The sequence below is a fragment of the Mesoplodon mirus genome (assembly GCF_964341445.2).
Source record: "Mesoplodon mirus genome assembly, chromosome: 4".
Lineage (NCBI taxonomy): Eukaryota > Metazoa > Chordata > Mammalia > Artiodactyla > Ziphiidae > Mesoplodon > Mesoplodon mirus.
Genome location: NC_138979.1, coordinates 10,788,454 through 10,809,995, shown reverse-complemented (window position 1 = coordinate 10,809,995; position 21,542 = coordinate 10,788,454). Strand labels below are relative to the sequence as shown.

The 21,542-nt window shown below is 36.2% G+C and overlaps 1 protein-coding gene across 1 annotated transcript in view; it reads left to right on the top strand.

The window, feature by feature from the left end:
• Positions 1-21,542, top strand: part of GPR158 (G protein-coupled receptor 158) — a gene marked incomplete at both ends in the record, with an annotated part of 315,612 nt that overhangs the window by 159,005 nt on the left and 135,065 nt on the right. Inside the window, one exon of the mRNA XM_082619042.1 lies at positions 12,816-13,039. Within this exon, the coding sequence (XP_082475168.1) occupies positions 12,816-13,039 (224 nt within the window). The remainder of the gene's footprint in view (positions 1-12,815; positions 13,040-21,542) is intronic.

The following is a 21,542-nucleotide window of genomic DNA, read 5'->3' as shown; positions in this document are numbered from 1 at the left end:
CGAAGACCCAATAAATGAGATAATGTATGCAAAACAGCTAGCATAGTCCATGGCACATGATAAGTGTTCATAGATTTAGTTAAATAAGTGAATAAGCAAACACATATATAAACACACATCAGTGATACATGTAAAGAGAGACTCCTTTAGTACCACTGGTATTTAGCACTTTGTCTCACATATTTTATTATATTAGGATAACCAATTTTTTAAACTGGAATTCTTCGAGGATGAATTCTACACGGATCAGAAGGAAGATGGGATAGCAGAAGTCTGTAACAACCTGTGCTGCATTGAGAAGGACAATGCAAAGAAGACTTGGGAGTTAAAGGCAACAGGAGGAAATCAGTTGCTTGGTAGGGAGAATGGGATATAGAAAACAGAAAGGGATGCCTCTCAGAGGTAAAATTTACTTATTTATAGCTGTGAATCTAGAAAAAGACCTGAAATTCCCACATATAGTCTTGTATCCCACTTGGAGAGAGGAACTAAGATGTGGTGTTGATCTCTTAGAGAAAATGTCAGCGTGACTGTTAAAAATCCTGTTAAAATATGAAGTGATTTAAAAATCTTTATTTAGACCTAGGCCCACAGTAAACAAAGGGCTTGTAAAGAACAACAAAGATACATTCGGATGACTTGATTTAAAACTGTGCTGACAGCCGAGAGACTGTGTTCCTGGCATCTCTCTTTAGATTGGTGGTCATAGAAGAGCTAATAGGATCTGACATCTGGATAGTAGCAGGATTTCAGAATCGCCAAGTACTGATGTGTAACCGTCTCTTCAAATCCAGGCTGTTCACTTCCAGGTTGTTGAAATACAAGCTTATGACAAGCTCATCTTCCTCAAATCCATCTGTCACAGTTTGAACTCTGTCTTCAGTACAATCTCCTTTCTCTTTCACGGGACACATTACCAGCCTCTCAGTCTTACCTCTCTTGCCTTTTGGATCGACTTCAGCTCACGTGCATTTCCAGATAAACCCATCTAACAAATGACCCACATCTAAAAATGACAATCCCTGCTTTGCCAACTCTGTTGATGGTGGGGAAAAAATGGCCCCCCAAAAGCAGAGATTTAAAAAATGTGTAGTCTCAGAAGAAAGAAATGGAAAGCTCTTTGAAAGCAGGTACAGTACAGGGATGCGGAGCTCCAAGCACACTGCTCAGCAAGGCTAACCTGTCTCTGGGATGCACATCTTTGTTTTGCACTTGGGTCTCACACTCCCCATCCTTCTTCTGTTTCATGACTGGAGAGCTGGAGATATTTGGCTTTTTGCAGACTAAGTCCAGTCTCTGGTCTAATCCCAAACTTGGAATGGATTAAAAGAGCTTCAACATCATATTCTCATAATCAACATCATTACTTTTGCTCTTGGTCTTACTTAAGCCTTGTGACCTGGTTCTAATCACTTCAGTTGTAGTAGCAAAATTCTCCATCTAACTGCCTGGGCATATACTTTTGTCTGTCATTTGCCTAATTTTCAGTTTTAACATCTTCTTTCATTAGTCCTGTTTATAGGGATTGGAGTCCAGGCGCTAAATGTCTGGCAGATAGGGTTAATTGCCAGTGGAAGAGTTCCCAGTGCGGCCAATCTTCTTGGACTATTGACTATCTCATTTACCTTGTTTGTCTTTAACTAGTTCTTTTCAGTTATTGGAACACTCCATACCATGTTGCATTTCCCTAGTTGCCGATCTCAGAGCTGTATTTCTACCATAGTTTAATATAATAATTAAGAGTATAGTCTTTGGAATAAGTCTAATTTAGGTTTGAATCCTGGCTCTATAACTTACTTATACTGTGCTAAATAATTTAACTAACCTAAACTTCATTTATGCCATATATAAAATTGGGATAATACCATCTGCTTTATAGAATAAATAAGGATTCAATGATGTAATGAATATAAAGTTCTAATCATAGTAGTTGGCACGTATTAAATGCTCAAAAATATTGTTACTTTTATGATAACTATTGGAAAGCTTGTGTTTATTCTGCTTACCCGTTTCCTCAGATATTCTGCCCATTTTCATCCCTTCCGTCTAGTATTTGCTCCAATTCCCAGCTGAGGAACACATTTTCAAGTCCCAGAGTTTTTCAGCTTTATCCTTAAAATGGGCCCTGCTATATATATATAATACTCAGTCCACTCAAAGTCTTCCTTCTCCCCTACCAGCTGAAATTTTACTTTGTTAGATTTTCCCTTAGGTATTTCATTCTTTTTATTTGTTTACATTATTAGACTGCTAATTAGAGATTCACTTGTGTTAACAATCAGCTTCCCCCAAGTATTAAAAAACCTCTGGCAGGGGAATTGGACTGTCAATTATTCATACATTAGCTCATTGTAGTAAGCGGAATAGTGCCCCCTAAGCCCCAAAAGATGCGCATGTTCCAGTTTTCACAACCTGTGAAAATGGTACTTCACATGGCAAAAAGGGACTTCTCAGATGTGATTAAATTACAAACATTGAGATGGGGAGATTATCCTGGATTCTCCAGGTGGGTCCAGCCTAATCACGTGAGTCCTGAAAAGTAGAGAACCATTCCCAGTGGTAGTTAGAGACAGATGTAAGGACACAAGGAGGGACGCTGGAGAAATGCTACATCACTGTCTTTGAAGATGGAGGAGAGGGTCCACAAGCCAAGGAATGGAGGTGGCCTCAAGAAGCTGGAAAAGGCGAGGAAATAACGTCTCTTCTGGACTCTCCAGAAGAAAATGCAGCCCTGCTCACACCTTGGTGATAGCCCAGTGAGACCCATATCAGACTTCTAAGCTATAGAAATATCAGAATGAATATAACTGTAGTTGACTCTTGAACCACACAGGGTTAGGGGCACTGGCCCCTGTGAAGTTGAAAATCTGTGTATAACTTTATAGTCGGCCTTCCTTATCTGTGGTTCCACATACATGGATTCAGCCGACCATGGATCATGTAGTACTGTAGTACATATGCAGTGAGAAAAATCCACGTGTAAGTGAACCTGCACAGTTCAAACCTATGTTGTTCAAGGGTCAACTGTGTATTATATTTCATGTAAGAAGCAGTATAGATTTGTGTTGTTTTAAGATACCAAATTTGTGGTAATTTGTAATAGAAAACCAGTACACTCAGTATGTTTGGTTCCCACTCAGCATTCATTCCAGTGTTCACAGTAGGCCATATGTTTTTTCTAGAGGAAACTGTTCATAATTGCAAATGATTGCTGACTTAGACAATTTATAATCTAGCAGGCTCTTTGTATGAGGATGGCCTTTGAGTCAGACAGACAGATTTGAGTCTTATCTCCACTTACTCACAGGAGACTTGGGAGGTTTCTCATATATTCTGAGACTCTCCCCTTATTCATACATCAGGAAGAGTGAAATCTATGCCCTTGGTAGTTATGAGGAGTAATTGAAATAACATGATATCCCCCAAATTATAGTGATTATTATATTAAAATGAATATGGAGAATTTAGTCTTTTTATTTATGGTACTTATGTATTGGGTGTTGTGGGGATTGAATAAATAGTCCATAGGCAAAAAAAAAAAAATCCATTCGTGTTTAATAATTTTATAATTCAGATCAGAATTGTTCCAAGATCTATCTAAGGTGGTATTTTTGTCCAAAGAAAAATACTACTACAGTCACTTACAAGAAATAAAAATCTAGAAGACAATAGAAAAGTGAATATAAGATGTATATGTAAGCATATAGAAATACAGGGAAAGATTGACTATATTCATAGTGAGGAAATATAAATTAAAAAATTTTTTCACTGGGCTTCATTTTGAGCTTATTGTTACAGCTAGCCATTCATGATATAAGTGCATGAAAGCATATTAGCTAATCCTGATTTTAGGATATGCAAATATGTATTCATGTCCTAACAGTAGCAGTCATCTTGGACAACAGTGTGAACATAACCACAGTTTGCTAACTGTTCTCTCCTCATGAATATTATACATATTGAACCAAATATGCTCAGAAATCTCCTGAGTGTATTGGAGCTACTCATGTGCATGTACCTATTTCCACTTAACTTTTGGATGTGATTTTATCAAGCTGGAGACTGGAGGCAGATTACTTCATCATCTTAAACAGATGAAATAATGAACAAATATATCTTCCCATGGTTAGCTCATTGCAGCATTTTAACTCCAAACATTGATTGATGAATACGTTCCCTCCAGTTCTAATGAAAAATCAGATATGTGTATGGAAAAGAAGATGTTTACCCTAATAATGATGTCAGATGAGCATTATTTGTATGGAGAGCTAATGCTGAACCCTCAATGTCTGACTTGATTCTTTGTTACTTCCAGCTGAGTTATGTTCATTGTCTGTGACTCATCTTTTCCTCTCATGCCTGTTGAATGGAAAGAAGAGGGGTCTGTGACATATAAACACATGGGGTTGGTCTTGCAAAGGTCCAAGCTCTAAGCTTCTTCTGCCTGAACCAGTTCCTAGCACTGAGGGCCACAACACCTCCAAGAAGGGACCTCTGATCAACTGGTTTGTTGATTGGTTTATGTGTCTGAAAATCCATCTGTCAAAACTATTACTGGGCACTGCCTCTGTGCCAGACATTGTTTAGAAATGGAGAAAAAGAAGTGAGTAAAAAAGCGAGGTTTCTAAGCTTCTAGGACAGACCCGTTATCTTCCCAGAACATACTGCAATACCCGCAAACAACAAATGAGGGCAATCTTGAGTAAAATACAACTCACTGTCCAATATTAGTAAATTAGGTCAAATGTAAGAGCTTTAAGCTTTAACAGGCTTTCAAGGGTAGGTATGGTTTCTATCCAGACACTCAAATGTCCAAATTTTGTGTTTTTGCTATTGTGAAAACACAAGTTTATACTTCTGGCACTTAAGTGTCTTAATCAGCAAAACCCTTAATCACAATAGTGATATTTCTACATAATATTTATACTATGAAGACCTGAAATATATGACTTCTACTTCAATCCACCTTCCCCCCCTCAAATTCATTCCTCATTGTTTTCTAAATCAGAAACGCAGTGTTTTTCTTCCATAAAATATAGGAAGAAAACTTTCTGGGGTACATTTTGAAATATGTGCACAAGTTGTAAAAAAGGTAAATACATTTTGATGTACCAGTTTGACACTTCTATAATTTATTCCCAGGGGGTATCAATCTAAGAGATTAAGAAAGATGTATGCTTTTTCTATAAAAAAAAAATAGAGGAGGAGGAGCAGAAGTTCCCCTTTAGTTTGTTCATTTGTTAAATCTTCAGAAAAATTTTTAAAAACTAGTATTTTAAGAAAACTTCTGAAAAGTTTTAGTGTTTCATCAGCAGTGACTGAAATTACCACTTGGATTTTTATGACAAATGAAATTTCTCAATGTATACACAATGTAATTTTTTTTTTTTTTTTGGCAGCCGGCATTCAAATAGAATTTTGCCACATGAGTTTTCTAATGTTACCTTCTAATTCCGTTTGCAGTTCCCTTCAAAGGAAAAGGATGGTATAACCTTGTTAAAGGAAAAAGTTTAAGATATTTCTACTTAATATTATGTATAAGGACAACTTTTAATTAATGAGTAATGCAGTTTATTCTTTGCTGAACTTTTTTGTGGAAACAGGTATGGCTAGGTAGGAATGACAGCATTATTTTTTTTTTAATCTTTATTGGAGTATAATTGCTCTACAATGTTGTGTTAGTTTCTGCGGTATAACAAAGTGAATCAGCTATATGTATACATATATCCCCATATCCCCTCCCTCTTGCACCTCCCTCCCACCCTCCCTATCCCACCCCTCCTATCCCACCCCTCTAAGTGGTCACAAAGCACCGAGCTGATCTCCCCTTGCGATGCAGCTGCTTCCCACTAGCTATCTATTTTACATTTGGTCGTGTATATATGTCAATGCTACTCTCTCACTTTGTCCCAGCTTACCCTTCCCCCTCCCCGTGTCCTCAAGTCCATTGTCTATGGGAATGATAGCACTGTTAACTGAAATTCAGATTTCATAAGATAGGATGTCTAAGCACATTATTTAAAACTGTATCTCCTCATTTTTTTTTGGTTATTTTGAATTGTCTAATGTATTTCAATACAAAATTTTTTAAAATCCCAAAATGGGGTGAAATATTTAGAAAGGCATTATTAATAGTGTTAACTACCCTAATTTATTAGAAGATCATAAGCAGTACAAAATTTAAAAGAACAGCATTAAAAATGAAGGACTCTCTAAGAAATAATCTTTATTTCCTGATTTAATGATGTAAAGTATTACACTTCATTATTTCATGTAAAAAATGTAGCCAACAGTAACATACAGATATATAATTTAGTATTTATTATATGCATTTAATATACTTTTTTTTTTTTTTTTTTTTCTGTATGTGGGCCTCTCACTGTTGTGGCCTCTCCCGTTGTGGAGCACAGGCTCCGGACGCGCAGGCTCAGCGGCCTTGGCTCATGGGCCCAGCCGCTCCGCGGCATGTGGGATTTTCCCAGACCGGGGCACGAACCCGTGTCCCCTGCATCGGCAGGTGGACTCTCAACCACTGCGCCACCAGGGAAGCCTAAGTAATAGCTTATATTCTTAATGTATCTTTCTAGTTTATGTCTAGCATCTTAAAAAATATAATTTTTATGCATAACTGGTTTGAGAACACACAGAAAGATTTGAGTTGAATGTTATTTTCAACTATACATTCGTATTAATTTATTCTTTTGAGAGATCACTTTTATCATTATCAATTATTTCCTGACTATCCAGTATGTATAAATTACTGTGTTCGGTGCTGAGTATATAAAGAGGTATATAAATCACAGTCCTGTTCTCTAGGAACTTAACATTTTAAACCATCATAAACTTAAAGTGCCATTCAGTAGGTTAACAAAAAGCCCATTATTATTATCTAGTAGTAGTGTGATTTCTACTAACTGCATGTATTCTCTTGTTCTAGGTAGAGAACTTCAGCATAAATTAATAAAATATTTTTGGAACCAGATTATTTAATCATGCTTTGTGTCCTACAGGAAACGGTTAAATGTAAAAAGCTCTATCCTTAATTTTAGCTTTTTTGAGCTTTAGAAATCAAGTCGCTGACTTTTAGTTTTGCTTTCTCTCCATTTTTTTTTTTTTTTTTTTTTTCTTTTTTTGCGGTATGCGGGCCTCTCACTGTTGTGGCCTCTCCCGTTGCGGAGCACAGGCTCCGGATGCGCAGGCCCAGCGGCCATAGCTCACGGGCCCAGCCGCTCCGCGGCATATGGGATCCTCCCAGACCAGGGCACGAACCCGTATCCCCTGCATCGGCAGGTGGACCCCCAACCACTGCGCCACCAGGGAGGCCCGCTTTCTCTCCATTTTAACACTGTGTCCCTTATAGAATCTCATGATTTTTCATAATCAAATAAAGTGAAGGCACTTATTAGAGAGGAAGTTTCTCACGGCAGCACTTCACTGTTTGACATTTGTGAGTTGATCTTGTGATTATTTTGAGCACAAAGGATAAGATGTTATCATAATTTATCTTCTAACAAATTGCTTTTTATCAGTGAATATTGAAACACTCATTTAACCAACATAACTTAGTATTACCTGTATCAGGAAATATAGAATTGTTTGGAATTATGTCAGTTTACAACCCTGAATCTAGCTATTACTATTTCAGTAGACATAATACCCGTTAGCTATTATTTCAGTCCTACCTGAGGAAGATAATGGGCTTCTCTGTGGTATGTCCTGTACTCATGATCATATTTTATAGCCCATTGTACGCTGGGTCTTTTGCAATTTTAATCCAGGTTGGGAAATAAAAATATAAAACCATAGTCTTATTTTAGAGAGTTCACAGTTTATTTGGGTTCAGCAGGTGGATGTGTGGAACTCTAGCAGTACGCACAGCAGAGGGACACAGGAAGTTAAAAATAGTCCTAACGACTTGGAGCAGCAGGAGGGGAAGTGAACAGAGACAGAGTGGATCAGGCGTGAACAGTTCTCTGTGTTGGTGTGGAGCTCGAGGTGATAGAGAATAATGGTAAAGAGAATAATGGGGCAGGGTAGTTGCATTTGGACAACAGGGATGAGCTCTTCAACAGACTGTCTGAGATTCTTGTGTTCCTGAATTCCACCTCCCATTCTCTGCTTCAACAGGTTGAATCTAAACAAGTAACAGTCTCTCCAGTAAATCAGAATTGGGGGATATTGTGATCACTGTGAGAGAACCTTGGTTTATGCACAAGAAAATATGCCGATGTAGAGGGGGCCAATTTAATTAGGAAAAAGATAGATGTGCAACAAAATTGGATTAGTGAAAGAAATGTATATCTTCCTCTCTTATGCAGAAATGGTATATAAGTCTGATTTAGGAATAAGATTTTCTAGTAAAAGAAGGAAAGCCTAATCTAAAAATATATATATACTGAATTTAGTTATATACATTTAATATACACAAAATAAATTTCACAGAGAAGGTACTTCATTTTTAATGGCAGGAGAAATTTTTTTCTTTTTCTTTTTTAATCCTTGGATATGTCTTATGAAAAGGAAACAAATAACTAAACCCAAATGTTTAGAGTGTTGCAGAATGCCTTATGGATCTTTGACAATACTCTAAAAATATCAGTTGTTGAATTTGGCAAAGTCTGAGAAGTGAAACTGTTTTGCCTTTTGTTTTTTCCTAACATGAAATTAAGGTTTTTCCTTTGGTGATGATTTAAAGCTTTGGATAGTTTGATCAACCTAGTTTATTAGAGCATCTCGCCATACTGTGATTTGGTTACAATCTGTATAATAGGAAACTGGAGAGAGTTCTACTCATTATTTTTTTTAATATAATTTAATTTATTTTTTATTTTTTATTTTGGCTGCACCATATGGCATGCGGGATCTTACTTTGTTCCTTGAACAGGGATGGAACCTGTGCCCCCTGCAGTGGAAACGCAGAGTCCTAACCACTGGACCACCAGGGAATTCCCCGGGTTCTCCTCTTTAAGTGTGATAGTTTAAACTGGGAGTAATTCATTGCATTCTCTACTATCTTTAGGAAACGGATTGAGACATGTATTGTAAAGGAAAGAAAAGGACCACAGCCAAGGATAAACTACTTCTGCAGAGTCATTTGCTTTGTAAACATGTAGGAAAGTGTTTAACAACGCAATTAGGGTTGTCTGTGAGACCTACTGGTCCTAGGCTTGCTGACCTCTCTAAGTCCAGCTTATGGTCAGCATGTTCTTCAAATCTAGGGGACACCATTCAAATTGTATTCTATATGACTTTGGCACTTAGAAGCCATCTTTTGTGTGTGTGTGTGTGTGTGTGTGTGTGCCCTGCATCACAAACTCTTGATGTACCTCAGATTTTAGCTACCTGTTGGGTTCAGAAGGACTATTTCATAAAACAAAGATCTTCTATACATACTTTTTCTTTACTGCTTTAACTTTTGTTGTGGTTCTGTTTATGGTAGTTGGTTCATTTGAAGAGTGTTTGCACTTGTTAGGAATCACTGTCCTTTGTTACAAATGTCCAATGTCTGTAAAACCATTACTTTTTAAATATTTTGCCCATTTTTTCATCATTTCTGATGAAAAAGTAAATTCAATCCCCATTTTTCCATCTTGGCCCAAAGGGGAAATCCTGACCTCTGTCTCCCACATCTGTTCTTAGAGCTCTTGACATTTTTGTCAGCCTCATCAGACCATCTGAATCCTTGACAATTTTCTTAATCTTTCTCAGTACAGTGACTCTTTCTGGCTTCACCTATACGACTCTCCACTTTTTACTCAAGAGTTTATTAATTCATTGTTTTCTTTGTAACCTAGGTTTTCATACTTCATAGATTTTGATTTGTGTGCCTGTTATTCCTCAAGTTTGTATCTGTATTACATACCTGTTCTTCATCCTTCCACATGCCGCTTGGCCCTACCTCTTACTCTAGCCATTGCCATGACTGTTTTCTGAAAGCTTTGAACAGCTTTGCATAAGTACGTTTGTACTACTCTTTGCCTCAGACTGGCACCTCAGACCATACTTCTGACTTTCTGTTCTGCTGTGAGCACCACTGAAGGAAGTAATTTTTCAGGGTGCAGGAATCTGCTCTGGGCTCATGAGTGCATAACCCAGAAATGTGTGGAAATTAATGACTCTGGTGGCCACCCTTGACCAATGAGTAAGGTTGATGATGGGGAAGTGTTTTCCTGTTTAATCCCTTAGATTGACTCACACGCAGGAGGCCCCTGGAAGACTGAGCACCGGCTACCCCAGGGGAGTAAAGGCAGCAGCTCCGTTTCACAGCCTTGTATTGAGTTTCCTCCTCCCCAGCAATGCCATTGTCACAATCCTCTTTATTTTCTCCCCTCGACTGCTTTATCCTCCCCATTCGTTTCTATGCTACTGAAAATTGTAGAAAATAAAAAAACTCTCTTGACTAGATCTCCCAGTAAATCATACCATCTTATCCAGACTGGGTTCATTTTCTGCCAGGTGATCCAACTGGTCATCTTGTGTTTAACTGCTGCCTTAATCTTTCATGTCTTCATACTCAAAACTGGCCACCTCCACACATATTCTTACCCGAGCTGTTAAGAAGTATAAGACTTTACAAGATGAGCTTCCACATTTTCTTTCTTCAATACATCAGAATGATTTTGAACTGATTCCTCTTCTCTATAAAAAATACTTAAAATATCTTTAATATACCTCTACTTTCTAGTGTTAAAAGAAGTGACATCAATTATTAGAGTTAATTTCCCCAACTATGCTCTTGATTACCTCCAATCCTAACTTCTCAAGTCTTTACCAATCTTCTCAATCTTTTTTTAATTTCCAGTGCCTCCTTTTGCTGACTATAGCTATGTTCAGATCTCACCTGTAATGGGAGAAAACAAAACACAAAACCAAAACCCTTTTTTTTGACCCCATTATTATTATACCTATTAACCATGAGCTTTTCTTGCCTTTTGTATTCAATGGAACATTTACTGAAACAGTATTCTATTTTATTACATATTTATTCCTTAAGCCCTGACAACCTAATTTCAATCTCTACCACCTTCCAGAAACTACTGTCTTAAAGGTCAGTGAAGGATGAAATAATCATTAAACCTCATAGTCTTTCCTCAGGCATCCTCTCTGATCACATTCCAGCATGTTCCAGTAAATTCCAGTTTTCTTCTATGACATTGTGAAAACATCTACCTATTTAACTTCTTCCTCTTTGCAGTTCCTGATCAATACCTTATGTACTCCCTGAGTTCTCTGTAAGTTCTTTCACTGACACTGATTCTTCTCCCACATTCCATTTTTGTATTATTTCTCATTTCTTATTGTATATTTCTCCTGGACAATGAGTTGGATGTCAAATTTAACTTGTTTGCAATGGAGCTTGTCACTCCCACTGACTCCCTTCCTATCTCAGCTGTTTCTTGTAACTTCCTTGTTTTTGAACAGTAGTGCCTTTCCTTAAGACACCAGTGGATTCCTAATTTCTCTTTGCGTCTCCCATATTTGGAGAAGAGAAAGCAAGGCACTGTGATTTACATACACTATCTCATTTAATCCCCACAGCAATTCATATTTCACATATAAATAAACTAAGACCTGAAGTGGTAGGGTGAGTTGCCTAATGTCTCAGAGCTGTCTAGGGATGGGAACCATGTCTGCTGGACACTGAAATTCATATGCTTTTCAGTGTGTAACAGAATGAAGACTCTTAAACAGCAGTGTATCCTGAATCAACAAAGAAATATTCAATTATGTTTGCTACTGTATTTGTTAAGGAAGGAATGAAGACAAAAATACATCTTAGAAAGACTGTGAACCTTCAACAGGAGATGAAAATAATAAAGATTTTCTGTTAAACTTTGTGTTATTAAAATGGTGTTAACCAGAATAACTCCTTTCCCAAATTCCTCAATCAAAGTTGTGTTATATACTGAGCTGTATGGTTGTGTTATATACTAAACTGGGTATATATTTACTAATGTCTTTCATGTTGAGGTCAGGGTTAGAAATAGGTTTGGGTTTTTTTTTTTAAGTATGTATTATTAATTAGATATTTATCAATGCTAAACTCAACATTTAAAGAGAATTCTTACCTCTTGGGCTTCAGAGCTAAGTTAAGTTTGATAACTGAGACAGAAGAATCTAAAGTTAAAGGGAGATCAGTAGCAGGAGTTAGTTAATAGTGTGGAAACGTCCTGTAGGTGTGCAGAGTGGGAAATTACGTGAGAGCCTGTAAGTATGGATTGTACTCTGGGCAAATGATGCATCCTCATCAGGCAACTGCACACTGAACAACTGTCGATTAAGTACCATTTTCTCCAATTTAGACCTAATGAACTTGGTAGATGAGATCCCTGCTGGATTAAGGAGCAATCAGAGTCTTATTTTGGGTTCTGTGCCGTCTAGGTCAAGAAGTTTCCAAAGTGTTGTGTATATTTACTTGGTACAAGAATGACACAACTTTCCTATCCTTCCTTCTGTTAATTCCTTAACAAATATTTATGGAATATTACTTGTGCTATAGGGAGTTTCCATTGGTGAGTGGTAGATAGTGAAATAAAAGACTTAGAAAACTGTTCCTTGCCTCTGAGGAGTTTTAGTTCCATTTTTGCTAATTTTCCTGAATTAGTCTGAATGACAGTTTTTTCCCTAATCAAAAGGATAAAAAGAATTTTGTTTGAGTCTAAAGACAAAGTAACTCTCTCCTCTAGCAAGAAGATTGATGAGAGGTCTTTAATAAGAGGGAAAAGGAATGAAGACATGAGGATGTGTTTTGACTCTGTACTCAGTCTCACCTGCCTCAGAGGTGCAATGACACTGGTTTTATTTGGAACTTTCAGGAAGGGGTCCGGATCACCATTTTGCAGGAAATGCAAAGGATGTGTCAGAAGAAGCCCATGTCTGCCTACCCTGCAGGGAGGGCTGCCCCTACTGTGCTGATGACAGCCCCTGCTTTGTCCAGGAGGATAAGTATTTGCGACTTGCTATCATCTCCTTCCAAGCCCTGTGTATGCTGCTCGACTTCGTGAGCATGCTGGTGGTCTACCGCTTTCGCAAAGCAAAGGTAAACCCAGGTACCCTGGTTACCTTTCTTTTTATTATGAAAGGTACCTTTCTTTTTATTCTGAACTGACTTCTTCTTTTCTTAAGCAAGTAGAATTGTTCCAAATCCCAGTTGCTTCTCTCTTAAGCAGAGGTCTTTCTATAATATGATTGGACTAGAGTGTGAAAGCTATATTCTTCAGCTTCCCAGGAGAAATAGGAATTGAAAATGTGAAACTTTATTATAACGTTTTCTTCTACAGAATGTTTCTCCCTGTTTACCCTGAAGCTCAAGTACCTCATTGCCTTAAAGGACTCTTTTACATCATCTCTTCAGACTCTAGAAGAACTTATTTTGCCAGTTCCCAATATATTGTTAAGTTTTTCCTATGTAGAAAGCTTTGTGATATTTATTGTATTTCATTTTTATTTCTCTTAGCCATATTTGAAAAGGGTAAATGGACTCAACTATTTCTGAGCACATTATACTTTGAAGAATGAATTTATTCATGACCATACATATGGTCTTGCATTAGTATCCCAGAATGATGGTGATCCTGCACAGAGCTTATATGGCTTTTGAGAGAGGCTGTCCTTTGATTCTGTTCTGAGGAATCAGAGAGTAGTATAAGCATTTGTATGCTTCTGAGTTGGGGGTGGACGAAATGCCAAAATGTTCAGGGCAAAGCTTTCTGGGGAGCTGTCTTCAGTTGGTCACCCAATTAACTGTATGCAGCCAGTGTTGTGTCAGAATTTGTGGTTCTGTTGCTTTCAGAAACGTATTTGTGCCATTGAAAAGAAAAACAAAACTTAAAGTTTCCACCTTTTCTGAATTTATATGACCCCTTCATGTTAGCAAAGTTGTAGAGATTGGTTTAGATTACAGAACTCATTGAAAGTATAAAGTGTTCCCATTAGAAATTAAAAAAAGAAAACAACTCTCGGTGAATGGCATGTGTTACAAAGCCTCAAATTAACATTAAAAAAAAACACCTCTTTTGAGATTCTAGGAGAATGTATCCATTATGTTAATGTTATAGACTTTAATAGTTATTTTAAATAGTTTCATTAACAGAAGCATACAACAAATTAGAATCAAACTTTATATCAGCAAGAAAGTGCAAACTGGCAAATTGCTCTTCATTTAACCAATACTTGTCATTCTTTTGCAACAAAATATGTATTATATGTTAGATTGTATATATAATAAAGTAGCTGGCAAGTGGAATTGGGAAATATATAACCACTGTTACCTAGATAAAATTAATTGCTTATTAAAAAGCCTATCACTGGCAGAGCAGGTAGAATTGAAAGGTCTATTTAATAAACTGCTCTGAAGTATCTCTATATAATGTAATTCATTTACACAGTGGATACCACAAAATTCTTTATGAATTTTAATTGATTTTAATCATTAATGATTGTGCTAAATTGAGTTAGTGATATATGACGGTAGAATATTACACAGGATATTAAAAAACTAAGATAGTGCTTGCTAGACCAATGTCTTAATCTATGGTAATGTTACTTAACATTTCCAAAGTTATTAACCTTTTGAATTTCTCTGCACCTTCATATGAAATGCTGCTTTACAGGGCTATCATGAGAATAGATATCTTTACCTGTCATTTGGTGAAATTTCTATAGATACAAACTAGTTGGAATACATAAATTAGACATTATCTAGTTTTAAGATGGTCACCTTTTGAAGAATCAGTTGGTTTTCACAGAATGTGACATAAGGGGGAGATATTTTTAGGAAAGAAGTTTAAAAAGTTAGTGAACATAGGTCTCATATAGTGAGGAAAGGAAACATTTGGTGAAATTTTCTCTTCCTGTTTCAAATACCAAAAGCAATGGATTAATTGTAAAAGCGATAAACCATTTCCAGGATAGAGATTGCATATTTAGGGCATGTAGACCTTGGCTTTGCTTTTTCACATGTCTTTGCAACATTTCTTTGGATTAAGCAAAAAACTGATGACCCCTCTTGGAGCAAAGTTGATGTTTTCCTTATGAGTTTCCCATTACATTCTTTACCCACTGATAATTAAAAGAACAAAACCCACATAATCTGTCAATGTACATCTATTCTGACAAAAGAGAAAAAAACCTTAGTTGCAATATAGAAGTAACATTGTGGACAAGTGTGTAGACTCTGGAACCAGATAATTTAGTCTAATTATGAGTATTTTAAGTTAAATGAGGTTTGCTCATGCCTAAAATATCAACTCTGCAGTTGGTAGGTACCAACGATCATTGGTCGAAGGTTAGTTTAACATTTTATCATTTTAAACAACACTAGATTCTGCTAAATTTTGGGGTGAGGCTGGTGATAACAGTGCCACAAAGAGTAAATTAAATTTTACTCTGCACAAACATTTAGGGAAATAACTATACACATTTGCCTTTGTCCCCTGGGTTAAAGATTAAATCTGTCAATAAACTGTGAGTGATTTTAAACCCAGTAAGGTCTTCTAAAGCAACAGCAGTTTTTACAACAGTATTTTAAAGATTCTGAATATTAAATATTTGGAACTTATTTCTATTTTTATTTTTTTTACCAAATATTATGACAAGTCACATCTTTTTCTATTAGCTACTCTGAAGAGAGAGCATAGTTTCTTACAGCTTAATAATATGAAGTGTTAGTACAATTTATTTTCAAGTGAAAATTTGAATGAAAAGAAGGTACACTGGAAGGAACAGCAGCTTATTCCACTTCTGAAAATAATCTTTTGCTTGATTTATTCTTAGTAAATTTTAGCATGTTTTGTTTGAGCTTAGTGGTTTGGAAAAAATAGTGATAGTCATTTTTTAAAGTGAACATACTGCAGCTTGTATTTTCCCTTCCAGGCCTGTAATAGTTCTTTTTTTAAATTAGAAATTAATTGACAGGTGATTTTATAACTGCTCATTTTTGGTTTGGAAAATTAGATGTTTTAATGTAGAGTGTGGCTGAAATTCTACTAGGCTACTTATGATGTTTTAATGCTTATTTTGTTGAAAAAAAGGGAGATGTATTACTTTTTTATTGTGGTAATATATACGTAACATAAAATTTACCATTTTCTACCATCTGCAAGTGTACAATTAAGTGGCATTAAATACATTCACATCACTGTGCAACCATCACCACTATTCATTTCCAGAACTTCTGCATCATCCCAAACCAAACTCTGTAACCATTAAACAACTCCCTATTCCCCTAACCCCTGGTAACCTTTATTCTACTTTCTGCCTCTATAAGTTTGTCTTTTCAGAGTACCTCATATAAGTGGATGCACTATTTGTCCTTTTGTTTTTGGCTTATTTCACCTAGCATAATGTTTTAAAGGTTTACCTATGTTTTAGCATGTATCAGAACTTCATTTCTTTTAATTGATGAATAATATTCCATTGTGTGTATTTACCACATTTCATTTATCTGTTTATCTGTTGAAAGAGTTGTTTCTACCTTTTGGTTATTGTAAATAATGCTGTTGTGAACATTGGTGTACAAGTATTTGGTTGAGTCCCTGATTTCAGTTACTTGTATATAACCTAGGAGTAGAATTGTTGAATCACACAGTCATTCTGTGTTTAACTTTTTGAGGAACTACCCAACTGTTTTCCACAGAGGCCAGGCCATTTGATATTTTCACCAACAACTCATGAGGGTTCCAATTCCTTCACATCCTCACTAACACTTGTTATTTTCTGTTTTTGTTTTATAATAGCCATCCTAATGAATCCGAAGTGAATTCTCATTGTGGTTTTGATTTGCATTTTCCTAGATATTAGTGGCAGTTGAGCATCTTTTCATGTGCTTATTGGTATATCTTCTTTGCAGAAATGGCTCTTCAAGTCTTTTGTTCACTTTTGAGTTGGTTGATTCTTCATTGCTGAGTTGTAGGAGTTCTTTATGTATTCTGAATATTACACTTATCACATAGATGATTTGGAAATATTTTCTCCCATCCTATGGGTTGTCTTTTCATTCTATTGATAGTGTCCTTTGATGCCCCAAAGTTTTTAATTTTGATAAAGTTCAATTTACCTACGTTTTCTTTGGTTGCCTGTACTTTTGGTGTCATAATCTGAGAAATCATTGCCAAAGCCAATATCATGAAGCTTTCCTGCTGTGTTTTTTTTTCTAGGAGTTTAATAGTTTTAGGCCTTATATCAGACTTCAATCCATTTTTAGTTAATTTTTGTATATGTTGTACGTTAGGGGCCCAACTTCATTCTTTTGCATTTGGATGCCTAGTTTTCTCAGCACTATTTGTTGAAGAGAATATCTTTTCCCCATTGTGTGGTCTTGACACTCTTATCAAAAATCATTTGGGGCTTCCCTGGTGGCGCAGTGGTTGAGAATCTGCCTGCTAATGCAGGGGACACGGGTTCGAGCCCTGATCTGGGAAGATCCCACATGCCACGGAGCAACTAGGCCCGTGAGCCACAACTACTGAGCCTGCGCGTCTGGAGCCTGTGCTCCGCGACAAGAGAGGCCACGATAGTGAGAGGCCCGCGCACCGCGATGAAGAGTGGCCCCCACTTGCCACAATTAGAGAAAGCCCTCGCACAGAAACGAAGACCCAAAACAGCCAAAAAAATAAATAAATAAACAAATGTGGTGTTTAAATAGAGGTAGCCTTTAAAAAAAAAAAAAAAAAAAGATCACATACTGCATTTAGTTGTCATGTCTTTAAAAAAAAAAAAAAAATCATTTGACCACACACATGTGGGTTTATTTCTGGGCTCTCTATGCTGTTCCATTTGGTCTGTGCCTTTATGTCATGATCACACTGTTTTGATTACTGTAGCTTTGTAGTAAGTTTTGAAATTAGGAAGTGTGAGGCCTCCAAATTTATTCTTCTTTTCAAGGTCGTTTTGGGTCCCTTAAGATTCATGGAATTTTCATGAATTTTAGGATGTGTTTTTCTATTTATGGGAGGGAGGTACAGCATAATACATGAAAAGGAGTAGAATGGTTAGAAACCAAGAGCTAGTACCTTCAATGCAGCTAGCTATAGGGGTATTATGGAAGATCTATAGTGGTTTACAAATTTTTTTCTTAAACCTGTTCTAATACTGGCTAACTACTACACTCAACATAAGATGATGTTATATATTTCTGTCAATTTATGGTAGACAATATTTCCCTCAATTTCCATTTTCCTAAGGGCTACAATGTTGATCTTGACTCTTACCAGATATTTTAACTCTACTGAACTAATAAAATATCACACAATATCACAACAATAATATTTTCACTCCCCTTTATTGAATATGAATGAGAAATTTGGTACTTTTATTTTTCCTAATTTCCCCCTTCCCATTTTATTAAAATTTAATCTATGATTAATTTGCATCAATTTTCTGTAAGAACCATCATTAGTTTCAAAGGAAAAGCAGTTCTTTAATATATTTTGGCTTTCACTGCATTTAAATTTATCATTTAGTCTTCTTCCTAGATATTTATTTGGTTTAGTTGCTTATCATAAAACCTTTCCAAATGTGGCTTTTTGCCTTTGTGTTCTGACTTTTGACTAATCTTTTTTCATTATTAGATATCTATATTTTCAAATAGTTTGTTTGGAAAAGGGTAGTTTTGTACCTATGTTACATCTGAACTCCCACCCACTGACTGTGGCTTTTACAGGACAGCCCCTTGGCTAGGGGGAGCACTTGGGGGTTACTGTCTTTTTCTTTTAAAGCTCTATTATTGCTGCTTCATTTATCTTTTAGAATTGACCATTTTGGACAATTTCCAGGATTGCCCACTTTTTGTCTCTTATGGAACAAAATTTCCCATCTGAATGCTTACTGACTTCTTTCTTTACTTTTACCATCATAATATGGTTCTTCCTCCTTGCGTTTGCAAAAAATATGATCCATGCTCTCAAATTTCAGACTGAGCTTTCTTCTGATACTGGGAAGTCTCTTGTGTGTTAGTTCTTATGTTATCTCTTCTGCTCTAGTTTTTCTAGGCTTCACTTTTAGGACTTCCTGTTAAATATAGGTTGGGTCTCCAGACTTTCTTTTTTAAAATGTTCTCACTGTATTGTATTTTAAGTGTTTCCTCTATGTTTTGAGAAGCTATTTAAGTTTGTCTTCTATTTTACTCTTCCAGTTTTTAGTGCTGTCTAAGCTGCTGTACCCTACCTTCGTGATATTCTAAAATCCACCTGTTTTTAATCTCTGTACAATTTGTTCCTTACGGTTTACCTCCATTTTTGCAAAGGTTTGGGGTCAAAAAGCTTGAGGCAAATCCTAATGATTTCATATTCTAGTTATGTGACCCTAAGGTTGCATAATTATATACCTAATCAGCAAGTCAGTTAGTCTCTCTAAATGGCTTTTATCTTATGTAAAAATGGGGACATTCAAGAATTTGGAAAACAACAACAGCCATAGTGTATGTACTCTAAAATCAAGCCTGATTCATGTAGTAAGCAGTTCGGGGGGATTGAATCTACAAATAGGAACCTTATCATACTAGCTAATGTGAGATAAATTTTTTTATGTCTTATGTGTATGAAAGGACTCATTCATTGAAAGGATTTCTGGACCATTCCAAGAGTTACCAAAGGGGAAAGTATCACAACTTTTAATTCTACACTTTTGTTCTTATGGGAGGGTAAGAAGAATTAAGTAAAAGGTTATATCATTTGTAATGAAATGGTTGATTTTGTAACATGATGCCTGATATTATTTGCATAATTTTTTCTTTCCATGAAATATATTTAAACATATATATGAAGAAACTTGAAGTGCTAGGCTTGAAAGTTAGAGAAGTATAATCATGCTTTCTGAATTACCATTCAAATGATCTTCTTTAGGACATAAGAAGCCTGAAAAGGCCCAGCCGCAACATTACAATTAGGTGCAGGGCAGCATGTGATCAAGGAAGCATACGCTAAGCGTCTCTATTCCAAACATTAATGCCACTGTGCCCAAAGTGTTAGGGCTTCACACATTTTAGTCTTGAAAGATTTCCAGGCTTTAAAGCATTCCTATTTAAAATACAGATACTGTTTAAGTAAGATTAGTCATCGTTCTAATGATGAGTGGGACTTGAGCTAAAACACGATTGCCACCTCCCATCAGTTTATTGGAGCACTGTGTTAAAAAGGGTTCCGATGCAGCAAATGGATTTATTCTGAGAAGTGATTGTTTTATTGGCTAACTTTAGCAGCCATAGGTATTATCAGGGAAACTAATGACATATATACCACATGTTTGTCACTCCTTGACTACGAGTTTCAGGCTCAGGGGACAAGTGAAGGAAGAAGAACTACCGATATAGGATGTTGGAGGGCCTTTGTGGTAAGCGCGGCCATAAAACCATTTTGTCTAGGGATGACCCACTTCTTAAAGAATTATATCAAAATTCAGGGTTTCTACAGATGATGAACTGCTCTATCTATTCAAGATATAATGGATTTACTAAGAGTTATCCCATTCCATAATTTACTAGCCAGTTCTCAAGTAGTTTGAACTTGACACAGTCTGAAATGTATTTTGACAGGTGCTTTTCCCTAAATATATAAAGGCAAGTGTATTTCAAATAGAATGTAATGCTTTCAACTCTTATTCATTTTTACTTTTCCTCTGAGAAATATGTGTGGTGTATTAGTAATACAAGTGCCCTAAGAAATTTGATCTTAAAAAATTACGGCCTTTATTCCAGCACACAACTTGTATCCCCCAATGTATTTTGTTAACATGAAAATATTTTATGAGCTCTGAGTAGCGCTTAGTCTCCCAGCTCAAGTTTAGAGTTTCAAATCTTTTCTTCCTCTTGTTATTGTGGAAATTATTTAACTCGTTTGTAGGTTACCTTTCCTTAAAGCTACTTTTATTAGTGGTAAGGAATGTCTACTTTTTCTGGTCACTAGGCTTTCGAATTGTAAAGGGTGAGCTTTAGGACTAAGTCTAGCATTTAAACAATTAAAACAAAATTAAAAAGCAAATTGGAGAAAAGTGTTTTGATACGCTATGATAGTGAAGGATTAACATTCTTACTCTAAAAACAGACAAAACCCTCTTAGGAATCAATATGAAATAGAAAAATATCCAATAGAAAAACAGGCAGAGAATATCCATCAGCAGTTGGTAAAACAACAACAACATAAAATATATATTCTCTATATCCATGAGTAATAACAAAATGCAACTGAAAACAATGACATGTACTTTTATAACAATAATAATTCTCTGTGTTGGTGAAGGCGTTAGGAACTAGGTGTTCCCATACATTGCTGATGGTTGTGTAAATTAGTAGAAACTTTTGGATGAGGTTTGGGATTATGTGTAATAAACATAAAAATGCACAGTAGTTTCAGTTCTAGAAGTCTGCACTAAAGAAATCATACAGGTGCACAAGGACTTACAAATATAGTCATAGGTGTATGTATGTGCATTACAGTGCTATTCATAGTACAGACAAACTGGGAACAATTAAGTCAAAATTGGGTTAGGTCATCCGTGCATTTAAATATGGGGCCATAAAAGTGATCGTGTAGAATACGAAATGATGG